Source organism: Anomalospiza imberbis, chromosome 6 (genome assembly GCF_031753505.1).
Source record: "Anomalospiza imberbis isolate Cuckoo-Finch-1a 21T00152 chromosome 6, ASM3175350v1, whole genome shotgun sequence".
Taxonomy (NCBI): domain Eukaryota; kingdom Metazoa; phylum Chordata; class Aves; order Passeriformes; family Viduidae; genus Anomalospiza; species Anomalospiza imberbis.
In genome coordinates this window covers 8,122,388-8,148,685 of record NC_089686.1, presented here as the reverse complement: position 1 = coordinate 8,148,685, position 26,298 = coordinate 8,122,388, and the positions used below count along the sequence as shown (strand labels likewise).

General features: G+C 38.8%; 1 protein-coding gene across 2 annotated transcripts in view; it reads right to left on the bottom strand.

The window, feature by feature from the left end:
• The window catches only part of JAG2 (jagged canonical Notch ligand 2), a 69,053-nt gene that overhangs the window by 11,601 nt on the left and 31,154 nt on the right, over positions 1-26,298 (bottom strand). Inside the window, exons 4-19 of one of the 2 annotated variants that reach the window (XM_068192221.1) lie at positions 24,393-24,647; positions 23,368-23,428; positions 12,656-12,786; positions 12,148-12,267; positions 10,114-10,227; positions 9,167-9,280; positions 8,500-8,613; positions 7,926-7,972; positions 7,483-7,656; positions 4,972-5,122; positions 4,522-4,686; positions 3,841-3,954; positions 2,707-2,820; positions 2,217-2,330; positions 1,167-1,283; positions 445-472 (exon numbers count right to left, since the gene is read on the bottom strand). In XM_068192221.1, coding sequence (XP_068048322.1) covers positions 445-472; positions 1,167-1,283; positions 2,217-2,330; positions 2,707-2,820; positions 3,841-3,954; positions 4,522-4,686; positions 4,972-5,122; positions 7,483-7,656; positions 7,926-7,972; positions 8,500-8,613; positions 9,167-9,280; positions 10,114-10,227; positions 12,148-12,267; positions 12,656-12,786; positions 23,368-23,428; positions 24,393-24,647 — 1,933 coding nt within the window. The remainder of the gene's footprint in view (positions 1-444; positions 473-1,166; positions 1,284-2,216; positions 2,331-2,706; positions 2,821-3,840; positions 3,955-4,521; positions 4,687-4,971; positions 5,123-7,482; positions 7,657-7,925; positions 7,973-8,499; positions 8,614-9,166; positions 9,281-10,113; positions 10,228-12,147; positions 12,268-12,655; positions 12,787-23,367; positions 23,429-24,392; positions 24,648-26,298) is intronic. The other variant, XM_068192222.1, reaches the window with a different exon arrangement.

Here is a 26,298-nt window from a genome sequence, read left to right as displayed (position 1 = left end):
AAAATTCAGTTTTATTTTTCAACATGCTTATACATAGTAATTGGTCCAACAGGACATTGTTATATTATTTAAAATTATTTACTGTAAACTAACAGGTTTTGATTTCTCATTTTTTACTCTATCCAATTAGAAATGTTTCAAAAGTTATCGTATGTGATTCACTTCATATCACTGTAATTTACTGTTCAGTTCCACCGTGGAGACTACACTTAAATACTTTTATTTTTTCATACATGAATCAACTCAACATTGTTTTGTGGTCTTTGGTGCTGTCAAGAAATGTCAAGGAATATGGCACAGGCAAAAAAATGATTATAAGATATTTTACAGAGGCTGGCTTCAATTATTTTGAGTTAAATTTGTTCCAATCCATAATATAAATCTGTATTACTGTGCTCACTTGTATTTTCACAATAGGTACAAGACTGGAGTTCATGTACTTACCAGGGATGAGGGTTGCAATCATTGGTGTCTAGAAAAAAGAATATTGGCTAGTGTAAATAGTGGCACAATTTATTTTCTAAAATATAAACAGAGTTTATAGTTATATAAACTTTTATATACTTCTATAGTTCAGAAGCCACTATATTTGTTAAGTAAAGAAAAATACACAGAACTGAATGTTTTCTTTCACACTTGCAAAAAAAGTTCAATTATCATATATATCAACAGTAGGCAGCATAAAAACAGAAATCAAATTTAGAGTTACCCTCCCACTCCAATTTCACACCTTGGTGGAAAAAAATAAAAATCAAAGTTGCAGGCTTTACTCCACCTAACCAATTCATTGTCTTGGTATGCCTAAGTAGTTAACTGCTATCCTCAGAGAAAATGGCTTACACACTACTGCCTGCCTTTCCAGATACTCTTCATTATTAAAATTATTCCTGTGAGTATTTTTTCCCACTCTGCACACATTTCTAAAAATTGTATTTTTATATAAGGCCGAGAGTCTTATTTTGGCAGAGACTGGATGCAAAAAGCAGCATGACAAACTCTTCATTCACTACTCGAGCGTCGTCTTCTTTACCTACCTCCCACTCTGAATGATTCAGATATTTTGGCACATGAACCCCATAAACTTGCTTTGTTTCAGTTAACAGCTCTCTGCCAGACACTCCCAATATCCCAGGGGGATGCAGGGGAAGAAAGGAGAAAAGCCTTACTCTGTGTGCATGTGCGTCCTTCCCATCCTTCTTTGCAGATGCACGAGAAGGAATCGCCGCTGCCAACACACGTTCCACCATTCATGCAAGGGTTTAGAATACAGCTGCTGTTTTTAGCTTGGAAAACAGAAAAAGTGTCTATTAGCCCAGAAAACAAAGAGTACCTATTATCTGGATACGTCAGTGTCACAATCCTAAACAGCATTTACGTTAACAGTAAAAAAACTTACAAAAAGGTAAAAAAGCTCCAGAAATAATCACATGACAGTCTCTCACCCATCTTCACCATCATCCCAATTCAATTGTTTAACTGAACCATGAAATTTTATTAAAAAAGAATTACCTCTTTTCTATCCCATTTGTGTAAGCATTTTTCAAGTACTGCTAAATTAATACTTTAGCAGTGAGTTACCCAGGCCGTGAGGTGTTCTTTGCAATAAAATACTAACATTTAAAGCTCAGGTTTGGATTAAAAGCTGCAATTGTATAAAAAAAGTAGAAAAACTGTACTAAATTGTCTTCATTCAACTTCCTGATCATAATGGAAGTTTCATTTTCAGAAAGATGCACCACAGATACTACATTCAGTCTCCAAAGGGAAAAAAAAAATATCAAGTAGTTCCCTACAACAGGTATTAACTCTGCAAATCTCCCAGGAAGAACCTCTTAATTTCATTATTCCTGGGTATGCCTGTTCATACATCTCATGATCACAAACCTTGGGACTCTTCAAGCCAAGCAGGGGACTAAGTTCCCAGGAAAACCTTTACACAGGGCTTCTAAATACCAATAGAAAAGTCCAAGTTTTCTAAAACCGCTTAGGAGAGAAGCTATGGAAAAGATAATATAAGAAGCCAGAGGAGAACAGCTTCCTAAAAATCAGTATCATGTCAGGTGCGTGGAAGAAATTACCTAAATTTCAGTCACCACCCAACTGGAACAGCTTTGAACTAGCCAGCCAGAACAGCGTGTCTGTTTACTAAACAGTTGATTATTTAAACACTTCTCTGCTTCTTCTGGCTTTATCTGTAGACAATTTTAAAAGCTTACCAGTGTTGCAAGTACTTCCTGTCCACTCTGGAGGACATGAGCAGCGGAATGTGTCTCCATCATCATAGCATGTCCCACCATTACTGCAAGTGTTTGCATCACACTGGTATTCACCTACACGCCACAAAAAAGCAGTTTTAATTTTCATTGGTCTTGCTGAATGTTAGAAACAGGTACTTTTTAATTACAAAATTAAAGAGACTTTGTATTTAAATGCACCAGTATCAGAAACACATTGTTCCACTTGCTGTATTACAATAAACAACCCAAAGAATGGAATCTAAGGACATCTCTCATGAAACTGTTTCACTACACATGAAGGAATACATTTTTTAAATGTTCCATTTTGTGACTGGGAAACTGGAAGGGGTAATGAAAGTGCACCTATTTTTTCACTGTGATTGTTTTATTTTAAATTTCAGGAACTCCAGTCCCACGAGAAGAAAATAAATCTGCGGGTAATCTAAAGATCAAAGCAAGGAACACTTACGTGAGTGACAAGTTTTGCCTTTCCAGTCATTCTTGCACTCACAATAGAAGTCATTTACCAAATCAATGCATCGGCCACCGTTGTGACAGGGGTTAGGAGAACAGTCATTGAAATCTAAAAAAAACCCCAGTAATTCAAATTAGATTATCTACCCCAGCCAAGGCCATGAGAAAACAGAAAAAAATCTCTTTATAAAGAAAATACATTTTGTACTACCTAGGAAGACAGCAGTCCTAAGTATTATGAGGTTATCTTTATACAAGCAAGGAAAATATTCTGATTTAATATAGAATAATGAATTATGACTTTCTGACAGCTTATAAGGACCATTTAGTATGGCTTCTCAGTAAGGCACCATAGTAGCTTTGTTTTTACAAACAGCGGTATTCTGAACTTTAGAAAGAACTTTCTAGTAGGGACCACAATGTCTTGAAAAGGAGCCCCAGCAAAGGACATCCTGGGAGATGAGAGAGACAGTTAACGTTCCTTTGTTCTGCTCCGTTTTAAAACACAGTTACAGCTATTAGAGGTGGCTTAACCACATACACACATACGTGCACACATTAAACACATTTACACAGCTATGGATTTTAGAGAAAGCTCATTCCACTTGAGACAAACATTTTAATAGGGGGAACATAAGTCTTCCATAACAAACTTCATCTAGACCACACAAAAGGCTCTTCTGATAGCAATAGCTGCCAAAAGCCACTCAGAATGTATTTCACATCTTAATTGATGCGTGTCCTGTAATAAGTCTCAGCAAGTCCTTGCCATCATGTTTTAGAACAGGCTCCATTCAGAGCAGAAAAAGAAACAACTGCAGCTTCCTCTGAGGTGTCTTAACCATGAACTGGCCTAGTTCACTTCCTGGCCAACACTCTTGCCTATCCCCAGGACAAAAAATTTTCTCCTCCTGAAATAAATGCTGAACTATACCAAAGAATCAGATTCTGCTCCTATTAAAGGAGCTGAGGCTTTTAGAGCAGCTACCTGAAGTTATTTCTGAAAATACTTCTGCAAACAAGACTCAATTACAGGACAGAGAAACTACCCCATTATTAAGCACATACCAACCATCTCTGTTACAACAAAGCTGCATCATTTGGCCCTGAAACACTGTGCAATACTCACTTGTGTCACACAGCTCTCCTTCCCAGCCACTTGAACAGAAACATCTAAATGAATCAACTTCATCAATACATGTCCCACCATTCTTGCAAGGTTTCCCAAGACAGTCATTGATATCTAGAACAAAAAGTCAACAACTATTGCTCAGGGCTGTTTACACCTACTCAGAGGAGTGATCTACACTCGTGTCTCTAGGAAAAGCAGCACAGAGTTATTACTGCATTTGTACATGCAAAAGAAAGGCTCAAACATCTGTTTTGAAGCCTGGTAGGGTTTCTGGCTGTATTGTCTCTCATGTAGCAAGTCAAGTCCAACCAGAGCATTATGCTTATCTGGTAAGAATATTCAGTGGTTTAAAAACACCCAGAACAGCAATACAAGTTCTAGCCCCCTCTTTGTATTCTCACGTTGGAGAAATCTGTGTCTTGTAAGATTGTACATAAAGGTAGTGGGTACAGACACATTTACACTGAAGTTGGACTGAAACCAGTTTTCTATCACAGAGGAAGTGTAAACCACTAAAAAGACTGCTCCAGAAGAAAAAAAAAAAAGCAGTACACCTGAAACAGCACCTAATGGAACTTCACTGAAATCTAAATGTTTTATTTTATGTTGTAAAGCTTCATAACATTAACTTTCAAATAAATTTAGAGCAAAAGAAATCTTTTACATGCTCCTACTTACTTTCATGACAGTATGTTCCAGTAAAACCTCTGTCACAGGCACAAGTGAAATTCCCTCCTGGCTGACTAATACACCGTCCATGAGGCCCACAAACATTGGATGAAATGAAACGGATTCCTTCTTGGGTAGCATTAGTGAAGACTTCTATTGTACAGCTGTCTATTACTGAAAAAGAAGTGAGGTCTTTAGACCAATGACCTGTATCACCAACCAGATTTTAGTTTTAAAAGAAGTTTTACAAAAATTAAAACTAATCACAATTTTATGTTAGCTATAAGTTACCATCTAGATCTTCATGAATGAGGAGCAGTTCCTCTCACTGCCTAGCTATTTTATGAAGTCCAAGTGAGTACAGTAAAAACATTTGTGCATTATACTATTCCCCAAAATGCCTTTTTTTTTTTTTTAATGTACCACCATCAAAATAGATTCATGGACAACAGCAGGTACCTTTACAAGAATTGTTCTTGCAGTGGTCCTTGAGATGAGAACAATTTTTTCCATCATAGTCATCAGGGCAGGCACAGTAATAATCTCCTCCCAGGTCATAACATTTAGCCCCATTCTGGCAAGGGTTAGGTTCACAGAAATCAATATCCATCTGTAAGAGAGACCACAGTTAGCAGCAGCTGCTTCATTTCCCAGGAGTAAGCAGCATTATCTGCTTTGCCAGAGACAGACTAAGCTAATGTACAAGGAACCTCAAGTTTTAAGGTTTATGAATCATAAATATTGTACTCCCCTCTGCAAGACAGAGAAACTTCAGCTTACTTTAGTCTATCCTAATACAAAGCATTTCTGACACTGCTAAAAAAATACTACTTTGGAGGAGGCTGAATAAGTACATTTGCAATAACTCAGTGAATAATTACTTAAGCCATTAGGAGACACCTTACTACAACTTCTCTGGATCATTATAAGTCACTTCTCTGTCCTTCACACCCACGTACCAAGTGCCACAAGGCAAGTTAAATACCAGTGCACTTGTCAGCTTTGTGTCTGCAAAGTGACTTAAAATACACAGAACCTGAACAAAATCCCATCCCCTAGAGCAAATTCTCTTCCCATCTCAATTAACACACAGAATTTATTATAAAACCATACAGCTTGGGAGGGACCTCTAGAGGTCAGCTACTCCCCACCTCCAGCTCAAAGTAGGTCTAGTTAGACCCAGTTCCTCAGGACCTTATTTTAAAAAATACCATCACCACACCAATTTACACAGTTACATGAGACAAACTTTGAACTCTGACCATCTGATCCAGAGAGCAAAATTTAAACCTTGCCTTCATAATATGTTTAACATACACATTGCTGTGGCAAAACAATTCTGCTGCTTTCTGCTTTAGACTGACACACAAGATCACTGATTCGTAATGCCCTATTAGTCTCAAAAGCCACAAAGCAGCCTCAAAAGGGATATTTTTACATCATAGTATCTTTACTCCAAATTATTTTTCTTAAGGATTGCTTTTCTCCCCTCCAGTTAGTTTTTCCTTCTTCACATCTCTCTTGGGAGAAAGACAGCTTTCAACTTTACAGACATGAAATTAAGGCCAATAGTGGTTTTGATCCCTATTTTTAGCAGTTCAGTAGCTAAATAGGAGAAAAATGCCTAACTAGCCAAAGGAGAAGGAACACAAATGGTGTTAAGTACTTAATTCAGAAGAGCACATACAATTGCAGTCACAACAGAAAATTTTTAGCAAACCATTTCGTGCTCTCACACAGAACATTCAAAGCAAGCTATAAAAAAAATAGCTATGGTCTGAGAAAGATTCTCAGATCTCCTCTATCAGATGTCTCCATTTGTTTCCTTCCATTAGTGTAAATTTCCCTTTCCCAATGCAAGTTCAGTAGCTGGTACTTCAGCATCTGGAATCAATGGTAGATATTTCCTGCAGCACACAAGGCAAGCAGCCAACTCCCCCCTATTATTCAAGCACATTTGCTAAAACTTTAATTACACAGTATTGTATGAATCAGCCCAGAGTAGAGCACTGAAGTTATGATCCTTATGCAGAAACAGTTCATGAGCTATTAGGTGCTGCACCAGTTTGATTAAACTGGTTTGTATCTGCAGTCCTTTCAAATTTTGAATAAAATGAGGGCACTACTTCTTTAATTATGCAAATAACATAGAATAAAATTACTTCAGTGTTTAAGAGAGATCACTCCAATATCCTCTACAGAAAATCTGGAGCAAATCCAACAAAATTCTAGCCTAGTGCCTCCAGTTGATACTAAGCATAACATCCAGATGAATTTGACTATCAGCCAGAGCCAGAAAGTGAATACTTAATGCAAAATAATTTTACCCTGAAAAGCCTAATGTCCTCCCTAGAAAAGAGGAATATCTTCTTTACCATGAAATACTTTAGGAATTACCACTAAGACTTCAATATTTCAAATCTGAGTCCTTAAGCACTAGAACTCTATGTTCCTAAAATTATCTCAGACAAAGTTCTGAGAGCCAATACCTGTCTATCTGTCTGCCTTTAGTAATTATGTTAATCATCACCATTAAATATAATACAAATAATTGATATATAATTATTCTACTCCTACAGTAGCAGTAGGATTACTTGAAGGGTAATTCAATTATGTACCTCAGAGTTATTAGGATGAGAACCTAAAGCACTCCAGTGTAACAAAAGGACACAGGTCTTGAAAATTGCAAAAGAAAACATTTCAAGCTTAAGGAATACTTGCAGCCTTAAAACCCTTAGGGTGGCCAACACCTATTTACAACAACTTGCAGTTTATCAGGCTGCAGATTCAAGTGTTCCAGCTACTATGACAGCACCGCACAACAAATTTGCTTATTCAGAGTATCAGGTAACAGCTACAACAGGCAGTGACGCTCCAGCCTTGGGCTACTCCCATTTAAATCCAGAGATATATTTCTCTCAAGAATTCAGTCCACGGCAAGCATTGCAGTAATGTCTGCACTGCCCTCACCTCGCAGAAGACTCCCGAGAATCCCTGGGAACACAGGCAAGTGAATCCATTCACCAGGTCTTTGCAGCGGCCCCCGTTCTGGCAGGGATTGCTCTCACACTCGTTGGTTTCTATCTCACAGTTTTTTCCTGTGAAACCACGAGGGCACAAGCAGTGGTAACCGTTCACTTCATCCTTTGCAGAGCAGGGGAAAGAAGCAAAAGTAGGAGGATTTGTTTATTGACATAACTTCCACACAAAAATTCAAGTTACTTCTGTATTCTGGATTTGCAGACAGCAGTAGCACCATAGAATTTTATTTTGTGAAATGGGTGCAAGAGTCTGCAAGAACAGTGTTACATTTTTAACATTTGAACTCATTTAACCAAACTGTAATTGCAAGCTATAAAACTCAAACAGTCAAAGATTAAATTTCAACATGGAATGTAATGAACAAGAGTTACCTTACAAGTCCCTCCATGCTGGCACTGTCCATGACAGTCATTTATATCTATGAATAAAATATGCAAAGCATTAGTATTTAAACTTCAAGACTAACCTGAAAAGTATAGGTTTATCATAAAAATGGAGAACATGTGATTTTCAAAAAGGTTTTTTTCTAGATGTTTCAATGGAAAGGAAGGATTTTGATCTCTTAAAAGATCCCTATTTTTAAAAAATAACCAATACAAAATGACATTCGATATTTCCACTACAGTGTACTAAAAATGAGATATCAATATCAGTTAATTTCATATCTAACGTTTTAGCTTAAAAGTATTTTAAATTGAATCAGTATATATCATTCAGAAACATGTAAGCATCAAGAGATTTATTAAAGTGTATCTCTAAGATCACTTTAATACCAATTACCTTTCAAAATAAATTTTTGAACAGTATTTTCAATTCACATTACTAGAAGAATCCTGACAACAGGTATTTTTTTCTTGTTCAAGTATGTATACTATCACTTATCATCATTTTTTTTTAAAGAACAAAGCATCCTACTGTCAACATACATACTAAAGAAATACTAACTGATATGACAATTTACTCCTGTCCATCCTGGAATGCAGTCACAGTAATATCCACCAATGAGATTTTTGCAAGAGTAAGCATTAACACAGGGTTTCCCCTCACACTCATTAGCATCTGTGAAAGAAGAGAAAATAAAGAATAGAATAAAGTACAAACCCAGAAACAGATTACCACACCACCAAGCAAAAGTGTCCATGCAATCCCAGCATCAGAAGCTCATATTAAACATGGTAGGGCACTAAAACCATTTACATACCACAGGATTTTAATGCACACTTGCCTATAGCAGCACATGCACGTTATCTTACTTTTCCCTTGGCCAAAACTCAAAAAGGCAATTTGTTAGTCAGGGTAAATCCCTCTCTGGCCTCCACAAGCTTAGTCACTGTTCTGCCACCATGGAGAAGGAGCTACCATCACCAATGCTGCATTTTGCAACAGAAAAGTCATGGGGCATTCTAAAAGAACTGTTACAAGTAAGCTTAAATTAGGGCTTAAATAGTTACAAATCCATTTGAAACTTCTGGCTTTGAGAGCTACTAAAGAGGAGCTAAGATACCAATAACAGCACACATTCCATATTTTCTTCAATAAAAACCAGAAACACAGAGTTATAAATTGTTTAGGAATAATCTCCAGTGGTCTCCAAAGCTTTAGAATTACTTACCAAGCTGGCAAGTTGCTCCAATCCACTGTTGTGGACAAATGCACTCAAATGCATTGACACCATCAATGCAGGTCCCTCCTTGAGCACAGGGGTTCGATGCACACTCGTCGATATCTGCAAAGGCAAAGGGGGACTCCATTACACAGCCTAAAGCTTGGCTTAACAGCTTCTGCTTCAAAGTTAGTTTGAGATGAAGGGGGAGAATGTACAAACAAGCCTAGGCACAGACTAACACTGCTAATCTAATTTTTACTTAGGATTTCTCACATTTTTGTGACAGAGAAGATAAGCAAACAAGAACCACATAACCTAATAACCTACCTATGATTTGCATGTTCATTGAAAGTCATGTCCCTAGATTGTGACACACATTTGGCCAGTTTTGGTTCTGCGGTTGGTAATTTTCAGGGTTTTTTGGTTTGGTTTTGGGGGTTATTTTTTAAGGACAGTTGCTGTTTGAAAACAGGTAAGCCACCTGTGCTCCAAATCACAGGCAACATGAAAACCTATTACAGTCCCACAATACATTTCAACCACTTCTCTGTCCTCTGAACCAGACACTTAAGCATTTAAGTGTGCACATCTACTTTTCTATTATTAAAAAGGGGGAGAACCTTTGACCTTTATATTTCTCGAAATGAAGCCATTCTGTATTTTGCTTCAGAATGGCTCGGTCAGAAATTGCCAAACAAGCTTTGGCAACAGGGCATTTCTTTGGATAAAGTCCAGCTATGCTTCTGATAACTTTATGATAACAGATCTCAACTGCATTGAGTCAATACTGTGGGCTGCACAGAACCCTCCTCTTTTCACTCTGCCAATGTTCAGCTGTTAAAAGACAGGGAAAGTAAAAGACTACCACCAAATTCCAAACCCACAGAGCATGTTATCATCAAGCATCAACCCTTCCAACCCAGCAGGTCAGTCACCAGCAAATCCATACCCACCAATAGCACATGTTGGTCCACTCCACCCCGACGGGCAGTGACACTTGAAGCCTGACGAAATTTCGTGACAAATTCCACCATTAGCACAGGGATTAGATACACAAGCATGCTCAGCTGGGGAGAAAGAAGGAAAGAAATTCTTGCTAAATACTCTTCCAGTACCAATTAAGGAGAACTTTCGGTTAAAAGTTGCATTGGCTAAAAGTAACCAAGAGAAGTAACAGTGGAGAGACACCAGTACAGAAGTTTAGAGCCTTCCTCTCCCACCTACTGAGAGTTAAGATTCCCAGGAGAAAAAAGAAGCAGGATTTCACTGAAGATGTATCATCCTTCCCACCTAATGACTAGAAAGCCTAAGCACAGCTTAGATTTCAATATCCCAGCAAAGTTCCCCACTAACACTCTGCTTCCAGCCATGCACTTCTACCTCCAGAGCACTCTGGCACCTCTTTTAAATTCAGTGAGAAAAAACAGCTATGCTGTATGCAGAGGTCTGAACAGTTGTAGTAGTTTAAGGTCTGTTTAGCTTCATTCTAGCACTGCTCCTTGCAAACAGCAGGGAATAGAGAGGTGCTTACAGGCAGTGATGCTGCTTGTCACTCCATGTAGGCAACAGTGGCAGGGGCTGCACAAAACCATCAGGTTGAGGAGGGACAAGCTTTTTGTAACTTCTTTTTGGTAACTTCCCCTCTCAGAAGCCAAGGAAGCTTTTTAGTACCAGTACCTAAAGCAGCTCATACACCAACCTACTGTTAAAAATCACTGTAGGTCTCAGCAAGTATATGACTCTCTTTTTCACTGCCTCCTCACTGAAAAGACAAGCTACTCCCCCACAGCTTTCAGGGCAAGCTATGGCAAGATTTCATCCATTTTAGGCTAAACTTTACATCACATTCTACCAGCTGAAGCAAAATTCAAGTTTTGATGGTATCTTTAATACCACATAAAGCTTTAAGAAGTTCAAAGATCTACATACTGATTAACTCTGAAAACCTTCTGCTATTAGTTTAGTGAACTTAAGGCCAAGCAGTGAAGTGGGGAAAAAAAAGGGCTCTTTCCACCTAAAATTTTAGCTATCAAGGAACAGCAAAATTCATAGTGAGGAGTTGTGAATATCACATTTCAAAAAAAGGATTTAACAATGCATCACAACTAAGAAACAGAACACCCAACTAACCACTATATGAAGCAAAATATGGGAGAACTAGAAACTGCACACTGTCTCCATTTACCTCCAAAGTGAGAATAATTAAGAAAAGTCTACAGAGATCAAAACTGTCCTCAGAACATGAACATTTTGGTCTTTGTGTAATATACACAGATAGAAAAAAGCAACATGCTATCTTTGTACTATGGTTGAGATAGGAAGTAGTTTTTCAAGACACAGATCTGTTAGACTCAAGTCAAAGCCATGCTTCATCACAAATGTGGTTTAAATGCTCTTCTCCATTTTGCCAATAGGCACAAGAAGACACTTTTTGCTCAGACTGCTCAAGGTGACACTGTAAGAGGATTTGAGCACATTTCCATAGTAGTTAACATTTCATTATTAATCCAAATATATTAGAAAACCCACATTAAAAGATTAAGTTTCAGTTGATCAAAAAGGATAGTCAACACATTCAGCCAACTAAAAATAGGGCCAAAGCCCCACATCGGAGTAGAAGCTGAAGTGTCCATCACTTCCGCCTTTCTTAGTCCCCAGCTTGGAAAAGATGCATGCTTGCCAGCAAGCCAGAAGACAAGAAAATGGGCAGCAGGGAGTAAGGCAACAGGGAAAGCCATGTGTCTAACCTATTTGATGAGACTACAGCCCAACTGCATATTTGGATTAAGGAAGAGAAGTCAAATGGAATAAATAGTCTCAGTCTTATCTAAAGGAAAACTGGTGCAGCATTTCTATTGTCTTTGGTGATTTTTTGAACAGCCAGGCTCAGGCCCCAGAAAGGAGAGATGGAGCATATCCCCACTGAAATGCAGGAGTGCCTAAGGCAGTTGCTGATCTCCAAGGAGAGATGCACTATCCCAAAGTACCGATTTCGCAGTTCTTGCCCGAGTAGCCGTCGGGGCAGGCACAGCGATACTCATCCGGCTCCGTGTTCATGCAGGTTCCGCCGTTCAGGCACGGGTGGTGATTCCCACAGTAATTCAGATCTGCACAGAGAAAAGGCTCAGTCAGCAGGGAACACAAATCCCACCATTTCAGTCCCTAGTCAGACACGCAGATGCCTTTCAGGCTTGAACATCCTTCACCCACATCATCCCCATATTCCAGTGGCTAGCCTGTGATCTGGTAACTATCCACAGAACACAGAAGAATGAACAAGAGACAACTGCAGGAGTTAGAAGAGTCAGGACAATTCCAAGCCTTTTGTCTTGAACTTCCTATACTTCTGATGCCTAGGCACCATCTGCCACGCAAGAATTAAGGCACAGAAACACTCAGGTAGTTGCACACTAGCAGAAAAAAATAGAGGGGTTAATGAGTTATCAGTTAATCATGCAACTTAACTTATTTTTCCTGTACATTAATGTTAAGTACCTTTGTTACAGAGCAGGCCACCCCAGTTGGTTTCACAATTACACTGCCATGGTTCATTACAGCTCCCATGAGCACAGCCTGGGTAGCGGACACACTCATCACAGAACTGTCCTTGCCAACCATAATGACACCTAAGATGTAAGTTCACATGTTAAAAGTTAGCAACATGATGCTTCATTTTCAGCATTACATGTATTTACAACACTACACTTACCGTTCTCAAGAACAAGGCCAACTGTTCAATGTGCAACAGATAACAAAACTTTATCCTGTTTAGAAGGGACACAACTAGTCCTGTTGAGCATCCTTACAGGAACTCATCCTGCTCAAATGTCTTACACACAATGGCAACAAACACCACCAAGCACTACACGTTATGAGAACTGGACATGAATTAGCTGTTCTTTCACAAGAAGTCCCATCTTCACATAATCATCTCACACTAAGACAAAACTTGTGATTGATACAAGAAAGGTGAAATTGATTTTCAGAAGGAGACTGCTGGCTTACTGCATCGAGCACCACAGTGTTTTTCTGTGAAGAGAAATTTCAAGATAATAGCTAATTTGCTCTAGAGTGCTAGAGCCTTAAAAGACCAGGGCAATCACAAATGCAGCAGTCTTGACAATTTTCTCAAGGCTTGGCTTCTCAAGAAAACCTTTTTTCACAGATTTATTCTGATATATCCTCAGGGTTCTCTACTGGCACTATGGGAAAAGTACTCTTTGGAGAAAGGAGGAATGAGAACAGAAACAAAAGCCATTAATAATTCATTTGGTTTGGAGTTGAATTTTTCTCCCAAGATTTCTTCTGAGACCAGTATCTTTATGTTAATCTGTATCAGAACTCTGCTAAAAGAAGCAATTGTTTATGCTACAGGGAAATATTAAAGTATGAACTAATAAAGGGGGGGAAGGGCATAGGCTAATTATTTTTTAAAACATATTTATATTTCACACATATTTTAAGTACCAAGAAATAGTAAGCTTGCTTTTTTGGGCCAACAAAATAAATGTTCTGTCTGTTAAGAGTGTATTTCTTACACAGAATTCAAAAAACATACTAGCAACAAAGAGATCACACCGAGTGAGAGTTGGGCACATGCACAACAGTGCAGCCCTATTGCCTATAGGAAAAAAAAGCATTAGAAATGAAACTACATTTTTTAGATTTGACACTACCATTCTATTATCCACATAATTTAAATAGTATAAAAGAGCAGAAAACTAAATCTTTGAGGGGACAGTGAGAGAAGACAAGGATGAAAAGTATAAATGAGGAGTCTTGGTTCCTTGTGAATCAAACCCTTTCCCCTGTTTCAGTAAGCTGGATCAATCCCCAGAGGAACAGAACAAGCTGTGCTGGCAGCACAGAATTTAAATCCTTACTGTTTTCATTGGCAGTAAGGAATCTAGATGCAGAATGCCTGCAAGACCATTCTTCTCATACAAAGTTCTCGAACTACTTTGAGCTCCTGTCCCAGTACCTGCTCCTGCCCTGAAAAGCTCCAATATCTCCAAGGAGAGCCTCAGCTGAGCACACAGCTCAGAGGCCTCGACTGCTCCTCTGAGCAGGGCTGGCAGAAGCCTGGAGAACACTTGTATTTTAGAAGCCTCTTTCTTTGGCTGCAGCAGCAGCAAGAGGAAACAAATACTGCTCTTGCTAAATTTGATCTCTTCCTTCCTCCTCAAGGACAGAAAAATCTTTTCAGAGGATGGTAATAATAAAAAAAGCATTGCAACTCACTTTACTGGCCCCAACCCAAATCTTCATCCATGCCAAACCTGGCACTATTACCAGTGATTCACCATGACTATCCCAGCCAGAGCCAACTCCCCACCCACATACAACAAGCATTTTCAAGAGCTGAAAGTCTGCATCACAAAGCAAATAATCACAGTAACTCAATTTATTATCTATAGCCCATGGATAACAAATTTCTTTGTTTAACACTGCAGCAATGCTTAAGAGTGCAAAGAAAAATACAGCCACCTTCTAGAACTTGAAGGCATCTTAAGCACCTACTTGAGTTTGTAGGTATGCTTGATGACATTAAAATTACTTCAGCAGCAAAAAGTTGCTGCTTTTTCATATTCAACACAATCAAAGTTTACTGTTAAAGTTACCACCAAGCCTGAGGGAAACAATTTCTAGAGGCTAAAAGCAGTCCAAAAGAACACAATGTTTACAAGTCAAAAGGTTACTATGTGGTAAGCTGATCAGCCTCCAGTTTACAAGGAAGAATAAATTAGGATTTCCTCTTGAACAGGAAGTCTGGTCGCATCCTACATTAACAGGTGCTAGAGCAGCATTAATTCCACTTCCTTCTGAAAAGATAATGCTGATATGGATCTCAGCCCACCCTGAGAGCAAGATGGGATCAATAAAGAAATCCCAATTCAATAAAGGTAAACCAACCCAGAAATGAGTATGTTCTATGTCATTTATGGGTATGGATATGTCATTTATAACAAAAATATCAAGGAAAAAAAAAAAAAAAACAAAGAGGAAAATTATTAATGATTCACTATGAGAAGCCCAAATGGTACAAACACAAATTCAACATAATTTAGGAAAAAAAAACCCCAAAAATTCAAACCAGAATTCCTTTTCAAGTACCAACCACTTGTGCAAAAGCCAAAAGGAAACAGTCAGTGCAGCTAATAGTAGGCTAAAGTTACTTCTTCCCTGCCCTCCCATCCCAGTCGAGAATCAACGAAATTGCAATTCTAAATTTTTCACATCTGACAAAATAAGAAAGCCAAATATAGAGAATCTATAAGGATTCTCATTGTTCAACAGACAAAGGAAATTCTTATTGGAATCAAGATTCTACTTCCTCTGTCCTTCCCCTCTGCTGACTTCATCAGCTCAAAGTTGTCTTCACAATCCAGCACATGCAAAAAAAAAAAAAATATCAGACCTGGCTTAATCTTAGCCCTTGCTGGGTTATTAACAGTACAAAGAAGCTACCATAAATAGATTGTTACAGTTTAGTAACTTCCTGATGAAAGGCTGAAGCACAGGCATCTGCTCCCAGACTAAAGCATCCCTTTGGGTCACAACTAACACAGAGTGTAACAGGGAGAGAGGATAGTGGTTGGTTATCTGAAAACCATCATCTTGGAGAACAGATCTGGTAATTCTACAGGCACACTTCACAGCTTCCATTTTCCTTAGACGAGAGTCTGGTGGCAATAGAAAAATGAGAATTCAAACAAAAGGCTGGAGTTAACATTGGCAAAAATGCTAGCCAATACTTCAATCTGCAGATTAGAAAAACTGCAACTATGCAGAAAAAAAAAAACCACTGCTGTCACTGACAAGCAGAAAAAGCCACAATAATTCAGCTCAGTGGGACTTCAACAGCTGAATTTCAGGATAAAGGACTTTCTACAGTAAATCTCAGTCCATTTAAAGTAGTAAATTTAACATCAGGGAATCCTACAAAAGCACTCATCACTACACACAACTCAAAGTCAGAACTTTGAATGCACAGGTCACAGTTACATGTGTACTCAGAGGCAGGGGAAAGCGGGGGAAAATGCATGAAACAGAACATTTGGGGTTTTGGTTTAAAACAAAATTTATCAAGTTTCATAAAAGATTTTTCTACAGAAATATGCTTTCCTTATGTTCTTCTGGAAGAGATATAATTAAGGAAAAAGCTGACAGTGGCCTTTGCTTTCCTCTGAGGAAGTTTGTTATAATTATTTAGTAAGAGCTAGATTGAAACTGAACATTTCCAAAGCAGATGGAACTAACTAGACCTCCTTGGGCAAAGAGGGGACCAGATGACCCCGGAAACATTGTCTAGACTCCATAAATTTATGTCAAATCCTACAGTGGCAATTACAGAAGTGATGTGGAAAGGTGAAGAGATGTACTCAGATCCTGATGGTCTGTGAATCATGGCCCCTCAGCACCTTGAATGATTAACTCCTCCTTATCCAAAAGATGCCTCTGCCACCACAGCAGAAAGTCAGGATGTCCCCAGTGGTCATCTTAAACTCATCTCTTTTATATTATCTTCATACATGGTTTATTCTCCTGGTTATTTGAGAGTCCTGATCCTTCTGTGCAGAAAGTTCAGCTGGGAAACTTCATATTGCACATCTCATCTAATGACTAATCTATGCTGGTTAACCTTAAAAAAAAAAAAGCCCCTAATAAGAGGATACCTAAATTAATTCTGTTCTACACCTACTTACAGAGTTTTGTCAGCACTTTATGCATAAATACACCTAAACCACCAAACTGAAGTCTATACCTGAAGTCAATGCAAGAATATGGGGCCTAAAAATAAATTTTTAAAAACTTTAGGGAGGATGTAGGCAATGTGGTTTAAACCTTTAAATATCACAGGTTACACCTTACTGATATATTGCACATCATACAAAGAGTGAAGAGAACATCATTGTGAGGTATTCATACACCTTTTTATAAGCAGACTTTTTGGAAGGAGCCTCTCCCAATCATGTTTCAAGTGGAAGCTGGGGCCACAACACTCAATACAGGAAAACAAAGCAAAACAGTGACATTAAGAGCAGAAGCAAAATGCATCATTCAGGGGTGGGGGAGAAATAGCCCACTTAAATAGAAAACCACTAAATTTTCTAGTGACGTGAACAGGATGGTGTTGCATAGGCCAGAACAATAGCTTTATATTAGTTATTTACTTAAAATAACCATAAGAAAGTCTGTTTAAACTTTTAGGAGATTACTTGTTGCACAGCAGGCAGCAATATTGTCCAGCTGTTGGATCCTACAATTCTGAGCATCTGGATTCAATGTTAATAAGCAGTACTCATTCACTAAAACTTGTCACAGAAACACTTTGCCCACTTTGCTACCTTTGAAATAGGCAAGATAATTTTGTGAATAGCAAAGGAAAACACACTTATTAATGAGCTCAAATAATTTAATTACCTGAAAGCTTGTTATCTTTTCCTCTCACTCACAGCATTCTTATCACACCAAAAGAAACAAACCTTTCTCTCCTCTAATAAAGGAAGTTATTGAAAGCTAACAGTCTCACTCCAGTACTACAGAGAGTTTTGAGAACAAGTTAAAAGAGAGGCTGGTTCAAAAGTTTTTAGCCAAAACATTGCTCAGTTAACTTACATAAGTGGCTCTAAGGGTGTGCCTGTATTTGCATTAGTTCACACCAGGAACATGCTTTGTATGTGAACTGCCTGATCATTCCTGTTGATGGTGTGTTAGTTCACATCACAGAGCTGTTTTGGAACAAAGGAATTGGATTCCTCTTAGGTTAAACTAAGGTAACATCAGACAATGTATGCCAGGAGCACACCCAATGTGTTCCAGCTGCAAACAGGCATTCAGGCCACAAGAACAGACTAGAGAGTCTAACATTTAAAGTCCTGAAGTGTTTGGAGTGTGATATTGAGTTCTCTGTGCAGCTTTGATCTACTGTTCTAGTTCAGCTGCACTCCCCACACTGCTGTAGACCCAAGTTCAAGCACTACATGTTTTTACTTCCTGCACACCCACTCACATCTCCTGGATGCAGAACCACCTTTAGGATACGTTCTATACCCTCCAACCCACTCATGCAGAGCATGCCTCAGTTCCTTGACCAATAAAGAAGCAAAACATGAGATTCCTTGTCCAACTTAAGGTGTCTACTTGTGAAACACTTGCCAACATTCCCTAAGGGCCCACCAGTAGGACATAAAAAAAAAATAAAAATAAAAGAACACTGGTTGTAACAACAGGCAAAAGAACTCAACGTGATGAAAGACAGCAATGGTAAGATTTTTACAATATCTTTGAGACCTGAAGCTGTGATAGCATATCTTACACCAAAGAGGAGACAGGAGATGTCCCAGTCCTGGTACCAAGTGCATTCCTGCGGGGCCAAACAGCAGCCTCACAATTTTTAGGGATCACAGGCAGGCCAGCATTGCTGGAATTGAATTGGTCAGATGCCAAAGCAGCTAAGCACACTGCTCAAAGTTTTTTTCTAGTTTACTGCTCAGGGCAGCCTATGAGATTTCTCAGTATTCCATTCTGAAACACCTGTGGAAGATCCCCATCTCTTACTTTCTCCCAATTTTTAGAAGCAGGAATTTTATTTCCTTCTTTCAGTTCTCTATGACCTTTTGCTAGTCCTCTAAACGCTTCAATAACAATCTGTTTTGAAAAGCCTCACCAGCTCACTTTATACCCAAGAATGAATTTACAAGAATATAGCTGCTGAGTTTTTTTAAATCAAAAGCTTAGACAGAGTTCCCCAGGGTTGATGTTAAACATGTTATCCACCCAACCATGACAAAACCACAAGTGAGACATCAGTGATATTGGATCGCCTCTGAGAAGTCCAAGACTTAACAACGACTCTCTAGAACACTTTTTACACTACCAGTACTCCTGGTAGTTGTAGCTCATTCTGCAGCTCCAGCTGTTCTGCAACTCTAAAGAAAGTACTGGATAACAGCTGAGCAGGGTCTGGCCCATAAAGTAACAGATGAAGGGAGCAAAACCACTTGGGAGATGCCCACAGGCCTTGCAGGACTGCTGAAGGGGAATACAAGGACTACAAAAGGCACGGCACTGGACAGAAAGCTTGAGAAAACTTTTTCAGTGGGGCAAAGATAATGTACAAGTTTAAACAAAACCAAACAAACATAAAACCACCAAAACTGTTAAACTAAAACTGTCATATATAGCTCCTGAACAAGTCAGTTCAAAGTATACAAACCTTATTTTAAAAGTTCTTGCTTTGTCCACATTGCACAGAACTCACATTAGAGTACTATTAATGATCCCATTTCTAATTCATTTCAGTTAGTCTGCACACTCCAAAGAAATTTTCTTATCAGTTGTGGAAAGTAAGACTGGCATTTCCCAGGACAAAACCTAGCTCTTACCATGGCTCCAGGACCCAAGCTGAGCAATGCTATGGATTCAACCCCTTTTGTTTTGCTTTAGATAAGAAATCAATGTCCAAAGGCAATGGGAAAAGTAGAAAGACTTCTGAAAATACCACCATCCTGTCAGGGCTATGACAATATAAGCCAGATGAGGCGTATCTGGACCTCAACCAAAGCCATACCACTCTGGATAACAAGGAAGTGAAAGATTGAGCTGTTAAGGCTAGTGACAGTTTATGAGTGGTACCAAACATACCCAGGTCAGCAGTTTTAATCAAGGAAAGAGACTGTCACTGGTGGTTTCTTTACATTCAGCTCTGCTAATTTCATGAGGTCATTGAACCCAAGCCAGATATGAGCCATTAGATCAAACTTCATTCTCCTCTAGACAGCTTAATGGAATTTAACAAAGTACTTTAAATGATGTAAAAACATACAAAAAGTACCAGCATCAAGGCTCTACAATGTTGTGTCTTTGATAATCCCTCCTACTTCTTTGGCCTGGCAAAATCAATTATAAAAAGACCATCTAGCCTGCCACCACAGACCAAAGTTCATTGTCTTTCTTTATGCACTGTGGGGAAATGTGTTTGTTTTCTCTTTAGGATAGGGGCATTCTTCCATCCTTTCAAGACTCAGCTAAGTTGCTTTTGCTTTCAGGAGGATGTATTTTTCATCTTTATTCAGGAAATTTTTATTTTTGCTGAATTGCCTTCACAATGACAAAAACACATCACCTGGACCCAGCTGCACCACAAAATCATTTTCTACACTAGGTCATTTTGAGACATCCCTACTTATTTTCCATTTTGATGGAAACTCAGGAGAAGAAATGAAAGAACATCTCAACACTGTAACTTTCTCAAAGCAAATGGCTGCATGAACTTGGCCAACAGATAATGCACATCCAGAGCCAGTGACATAGCCTTTATTAACAATCTGAGGTCATTTAGCTACTTCTGATTTTAGTGTAGCTTTTAATCTGAGAATGGGTCTAAATTGCACTGGAACATAAAAGCTGGAGGATAGATTTTTTCTTGAGACCTTGCTTGAAGCCTTGGAGCCTCTGTTTAAGTTGCCTCCATGTTCAAGCAAATTGAAGATGGAAGCTTTTCTATTTACTAACAGCACTGCAAGTTTTGGCAATTAAGTAGCTTTTGGCACCAGCTGGTTCCCAACTACCTCACACCCATGTTTTTTCTCACATTTTCATTTTCTTTCTGAATTAAAAAAGGACATTGTTTTCACCTGTTAAATTACAGTGGCAGCTGTCCAGAAACCAGGATGAAGGAATCTAGATTAAAATTCAATAGCACCAAACATAGCAGTTTCTTTTAAATAACAGCTTCCCTTGTACTGCTGAAGATAAAGGTCATGTCTGTAAGCCTTGTTTATTTTTAGGTCAGCATCATTTTTCTACAGAAAACATTATCCATTTTGGTTAAAAGCAACATTTCCAATATATTCTAATAACTATGACAGAGTACAGTTTAAAGACACAATTTAAAGCTTGTGTGTGAACACGCTCAAGCTACCAAATCACCATTCAAGAGATAGCTAAGAACTTTCTGCAATATTACAAAGAGTGGCCACACAGAGAAAAGGCACTTTTCTCCTTCAGCTTGCTGATCACAGTTCTGACTTGAGCAGGAAGGCATCAAGAAACAAGGTAAGCTGCCCACAATCCACTATTCCTTCCCTCAGTACTTTCTTTCAGGTGAGAGAATCCACACATCACAATAGTGAGATACCTGGGCAGAGTTCTTCAGCAGACTCAGGGTTATTTTTGTGAGCTCAGTTTAGCTGGGCAGGTTGCAAGGGAACACCTGGATTTACAACCCCAAATGCTTCTCCCCATCAGCTCCAGGGCTGCAAGGAAAGGCTTTGCCATGTGAGGCACCTATTGACAGCCACCTTGAAAAAGGTAACAGCACCCAGCCTCTCAGCTTGAAAGGTGTTATATTCCCTTCTTGAAACCTACCTCCTCCTCTCCAGCTTCTGCCATCTCAGATACAGCTGGTATCACAGAGAAATGGAAGTTGAAAAAGAAACTGCACCAACCCCTTGCACCCACCCACCCGCATCTAAAAAAAACCCCAAAGGTACTGCTTTGTATTTGTTTAAATCTGCTTCTTTTACATAATTAGTCAAAAACTTCTTGCATTCAAAAAGTAAATATTCACAGGCTCCTAGGATGCTACTTTGACACCTACAGGACACCAGAAACCCTTAGATGAATCAAAATTCATTAAAATAGGCTCTCAAGGGGAAAAAATGCATTCTTGGAAGGCTCAAGGGAAGAAGTGTTTCTTCTTCAGGCAGAAATGATACTGGCCCAGCTCTCAACCACAATCTCTACTTGTAACAAAAAATGCCCAACAGCAGTAGGAGCACCCAGTACTTGAAACTACAAGGAAGATACTTAGTGATATGGAAAAAAACACAAATAACTTTATATATAAATATTCTTACATAAAAGTAAGCCATCATTTAAATATCTCCCTTGAAAAAAATCTTTTATATAGCTTAAGAAGTGAAACCCCACACAAACTGAAGCGCTGCACTTGAAATTTACAGTTCTCAGTCAGACCAGAGGGCTGCAACGCAACAAACCTTCCAAGAAGTCAGCAGCATCTGATGGAAGTTCCAGGGCAGGAAGAAACCACTCTGTGTTGCAATGATTTAAGGTTTGCCTTGTTATCTGCCATCCCTCAATGTTAAAAACATGAGGCTCTGCAGCAAGATGGGACTTGTCTGCATGTCACCTACCACAGCTCATGAACTGGCATCTCAACCCCAGCTTAACTCTGAGCCCAGCTAAACTGGCCTATCTGCATCCCATTTCTGCCACTTCTGTGGAGGCTATAGTAGTCAGAAGGATGAAGCCAAATTGCCTTAAACTATCATAGCTTGTCACAAAGTGGTATTTGTCAGCTCTCGGGGGTTCTGGCAGCCACAACTCAGTTTCACATAATTGCAATCAGGCAGGTTCAACACAGCTCAATAAGGAAGCACCGTGTGAATCCACCCTTACAATGGTGCATACCACTCTGACCACAAATAAACTCAACAACTTACACAGGATCCCAAACTTGCAAGTGGACCTGTCCCACTTCTTCAACAGACAGTGTAAAAATAACACCCGTTTCCCCTTGACCTACTACATTGAATGCCTGAACCTTTACAGGAAAACAATCAACTGCCCTTGCTATCACAGTCTATTCAAGCTGCATCACAAAGTTAAGGGAACATTTCGCTCTGTTCTCTCATATTTAGGGACCAAAAAAATTTACCTGGGGCAGAAAGTTTAGGCTGGGGTTGCTACTGTGTCTCTATTATTACCAAAACCCTTTTGTTCTTGGAACAGCAATATTTACTATATTTTGGTGATCAAAATGTATATTGAGTGCTCTAGGAGTGTGAGCATTTCCTCATCTAACAGTCCAAAGAGCAAGCTTTCCCTCTCCATTTGAGAGAAACAAATCTATAGAGATTAAAACTCCTACAGATTTTGAAAATAATCATAGTAAAAATATTGATTTTTCTCATTTGATAAAGGCACAGTTTTGAACTACATTAAGCAAATCTGTTTAGTCCTATATAGGCAAAAAATACCATAGCATCACAAAACAGTTCAGAATATATGCAGTTCTTACACACATGACATCTACTTCAAATCCATTTCCATCCATGTTCTTGTACAGAATTTTTCCATTTTAAAGTAGACTTACTGAAATGTAGCAATATACATGGAGGACACTTGAGAGATCAGTGCTTCCCCCCCAAAAAATAAGATACTCAAGCATGCAGACTTACTTGCATTCCCCAGGTACACTGCAGCCCCCATGGAGCAAATTACATCCTTGTTTACACACAGCTGTAGACACAAAAAGATTTGGGCATCAGTCTGGGCAGCCAGGTATCCATTAGTGCAGCAGCAATCTGGAGCTCTTCAGGCAGGGCTCCTGTCATTTAGCCTGTCTGTTATGTATGCAAAGTAGATTGCCTTCTGCCATGTTCCAATAGCTGTTCCTTCCAGAGAGTTATTTCACAGAACACAGCACCATTACAGCCAAAAAGCTTTGCAGCAGGAGTGTCAGCACTCAAACTTTTATGAAATACAGTTGTTTTTAAAACCTGGTATAAGACTGGTATTATGCTGGAAATCCCAAACTTTAAGTGATATGTGACCTGGTGTAGGCTGTAAAAATGGTCCTCCCCATCATTAAAAAGCTTTTTACTGAAAAGGAACAGAAAACAAAACTAAAAAGCCCTCAGCAGAAAGAAGAGTATGTCAAATAATTTTAGCACTAATTACTGAAAGCAAAATGCAGAGAGATTTGATCGAGTGGTACATTAAAAGACATGACTACACTTGAATTTCTATTCCCATTAAGAGCTATCAAAAAGCTTTCAGCTTTGCACACTTTATACTTAAAACTGTTTCATTTGCAGAAAGAGTGTTATGGGTGCATTTTTACAGGACTGAAGTCTACTGTGTAAGTGATGATATCACTTCAATAACATCTTACATTAAGAGATGCAATGCATCATTTTGCTTTGAAGGAACACCACCATTGAATAAAGCCAATTAGTAAAAGGATGTTTCCCTGAATACTAGATTTGTTTGGATATGTTCACAGCACACACCAGAAGCACCACTGTATCCTGTGCTCCACTTTTCACTAAGGATGTTTTATTTAAAGATTTGTATTGAAAGAACAAAGCTTTTAAGTCCTAAAATCAATATGCTACTGCAGTGACACCACAGAAATACCTAGTGCAGTTGACACCTATTCTACATACACCAGGGCAAATCCAAGACAAAGGAAGCATACTACCTTGTTTGCATTCTTCTCCCATCCAACCTTCCATGCAGGCTTTGTTTCCATTTTGATCACATGTGTAGTGACCAACAAAGTCATCTCGAGGGCCACAGAACTTGTTGCACAGAGCACTGTAGTAATTTTCATCACATTTCACCCTAATTTGCACTTCAAAGTGGGCAACAGGACCATTAATTTGTAGGGTCTTCCATCGGTCTTCTGGGTTGATCATGCCAGCATGTGCCACTCGCTCTATCAACAAGTTTTCACCTTTTTGGAAAGAAAGGTAAATTCAACAGGGGTTAAAGTTTGATAGCACACAAGGACATACAGAATCCAATCAGAAGTACTCAACTGGTTAAGGGAAAACCAAGTAAAGAAAATGTTAAGATGATAAAGATCTACTGTATAACTGAATTTTCATTTGCCTTGCAAAGTTCATTACAGGAAGGCCAATTTAAAAAAGTGTCCCAAAGGAAATATTAAAAAACCCTGGAACATAATCCATAGGAAATAGCTTATTTTTCAAGGCAGCCAAACATACCACACCCACATGCTGACAACTAGCAGCTTTATCTTGATCTGAGGCTCTTCTTGCCTCCTTTTTGTTCTTATAAATTTGCAAGATCTGCATAATTTCTTAGCTGAGATAAAGTTCTCTGCTGCAAGTTTAATTTTAAAAATAAAGCAAAACACAATATAACCAATTTGTTGCAAAATTACTGAGCAATAGGGAATGCTCCTGTAGGCTTGCATTATATACATAAACTAGCCTGTTTCCATTTTATTATTCACTCTAAAATAAAGGCAAAGGCAAAACATCTTTAACAACCATTCCCATGAAACACTACACAGCTAGTGTTTGACATTTTGAGAAGAAACAAACAAGTGAACCCAGGATTGTCAAGGGCCATTCTCAGCTTTGTATCCTCCTTATCCTCAACCCCAGTGAAACTCCTGATAACTGTGATCCCTGTTGCAGCACACTCTGTGAGCATCCTGCCTTGTCCCCATGGAAAAAGGCAGCAGCTATGCTACTGCCAGCCTCCACTCACTGAGGCCAAACCTGCACAAAGAATTACACATCCCAGGGGACAAGAGGATTCTAGGCTGTAGCACTATAGAAACTGCCAACACAAAGTATTTTGTATTTTCATTTACATAAATATCCATTTTGTATCTTTATCCATGTAATTCTTTGTATAGAAGCTTCAATACAGGAGGTGAAACAATTATAGCCAGTAAAATGAAAATATACAATTGCTTCAGCAAATATTGAGAATAAGCAAAGCTCAGTCGGGGGAGGGTAAGGGCAGACAGCGAGCAAGCCCAGTGGCAGGAGTTTTCTAATGGGTTCACCATGCTAATCTGGTGCCACCCTGCTGTACAGCTTTTCCAGGTGACTGCAAGTTGCATCTGGAACTACAAACACTATTTAAGGATGAGAAAAAGGTACAGAAGCTTCACTTGAACATATTAATTTCATACCAATTTACGAAATAACATTGCCAGCTCAGAGCTTCAGCACCCATTTTCTTTAAACAAATGTTCTGTAAAGCACATGTTAAAAGAAATGCATAAACAAAGACTTGCACACAGCAAGAGGCTGAGATGATAGTGAAATAAAGCCTGAAGTTCAAAATATTAATAATACAGAACATGCCAAGCTGGTAGCAAGCAATACTAAGCTACCACCTTTAGCAAATGCATTTTACTTACCCAGGTGCTTTCAAGAACTCATTAACCTCATATGTTTAGAAAACAAAACCCAAGGAGTGACTGTTTCTCAACCAGAACATTATTGACAGTTTAGAGGAATTCTGTGCATCTCATAGCAAAGTGTTTTCAGCCACTCCAATATTAAAGAAAAGAATGGTTACAGAAGTATCAAGCTCCCCAAAGTATCATGCTCTTTTGGCAT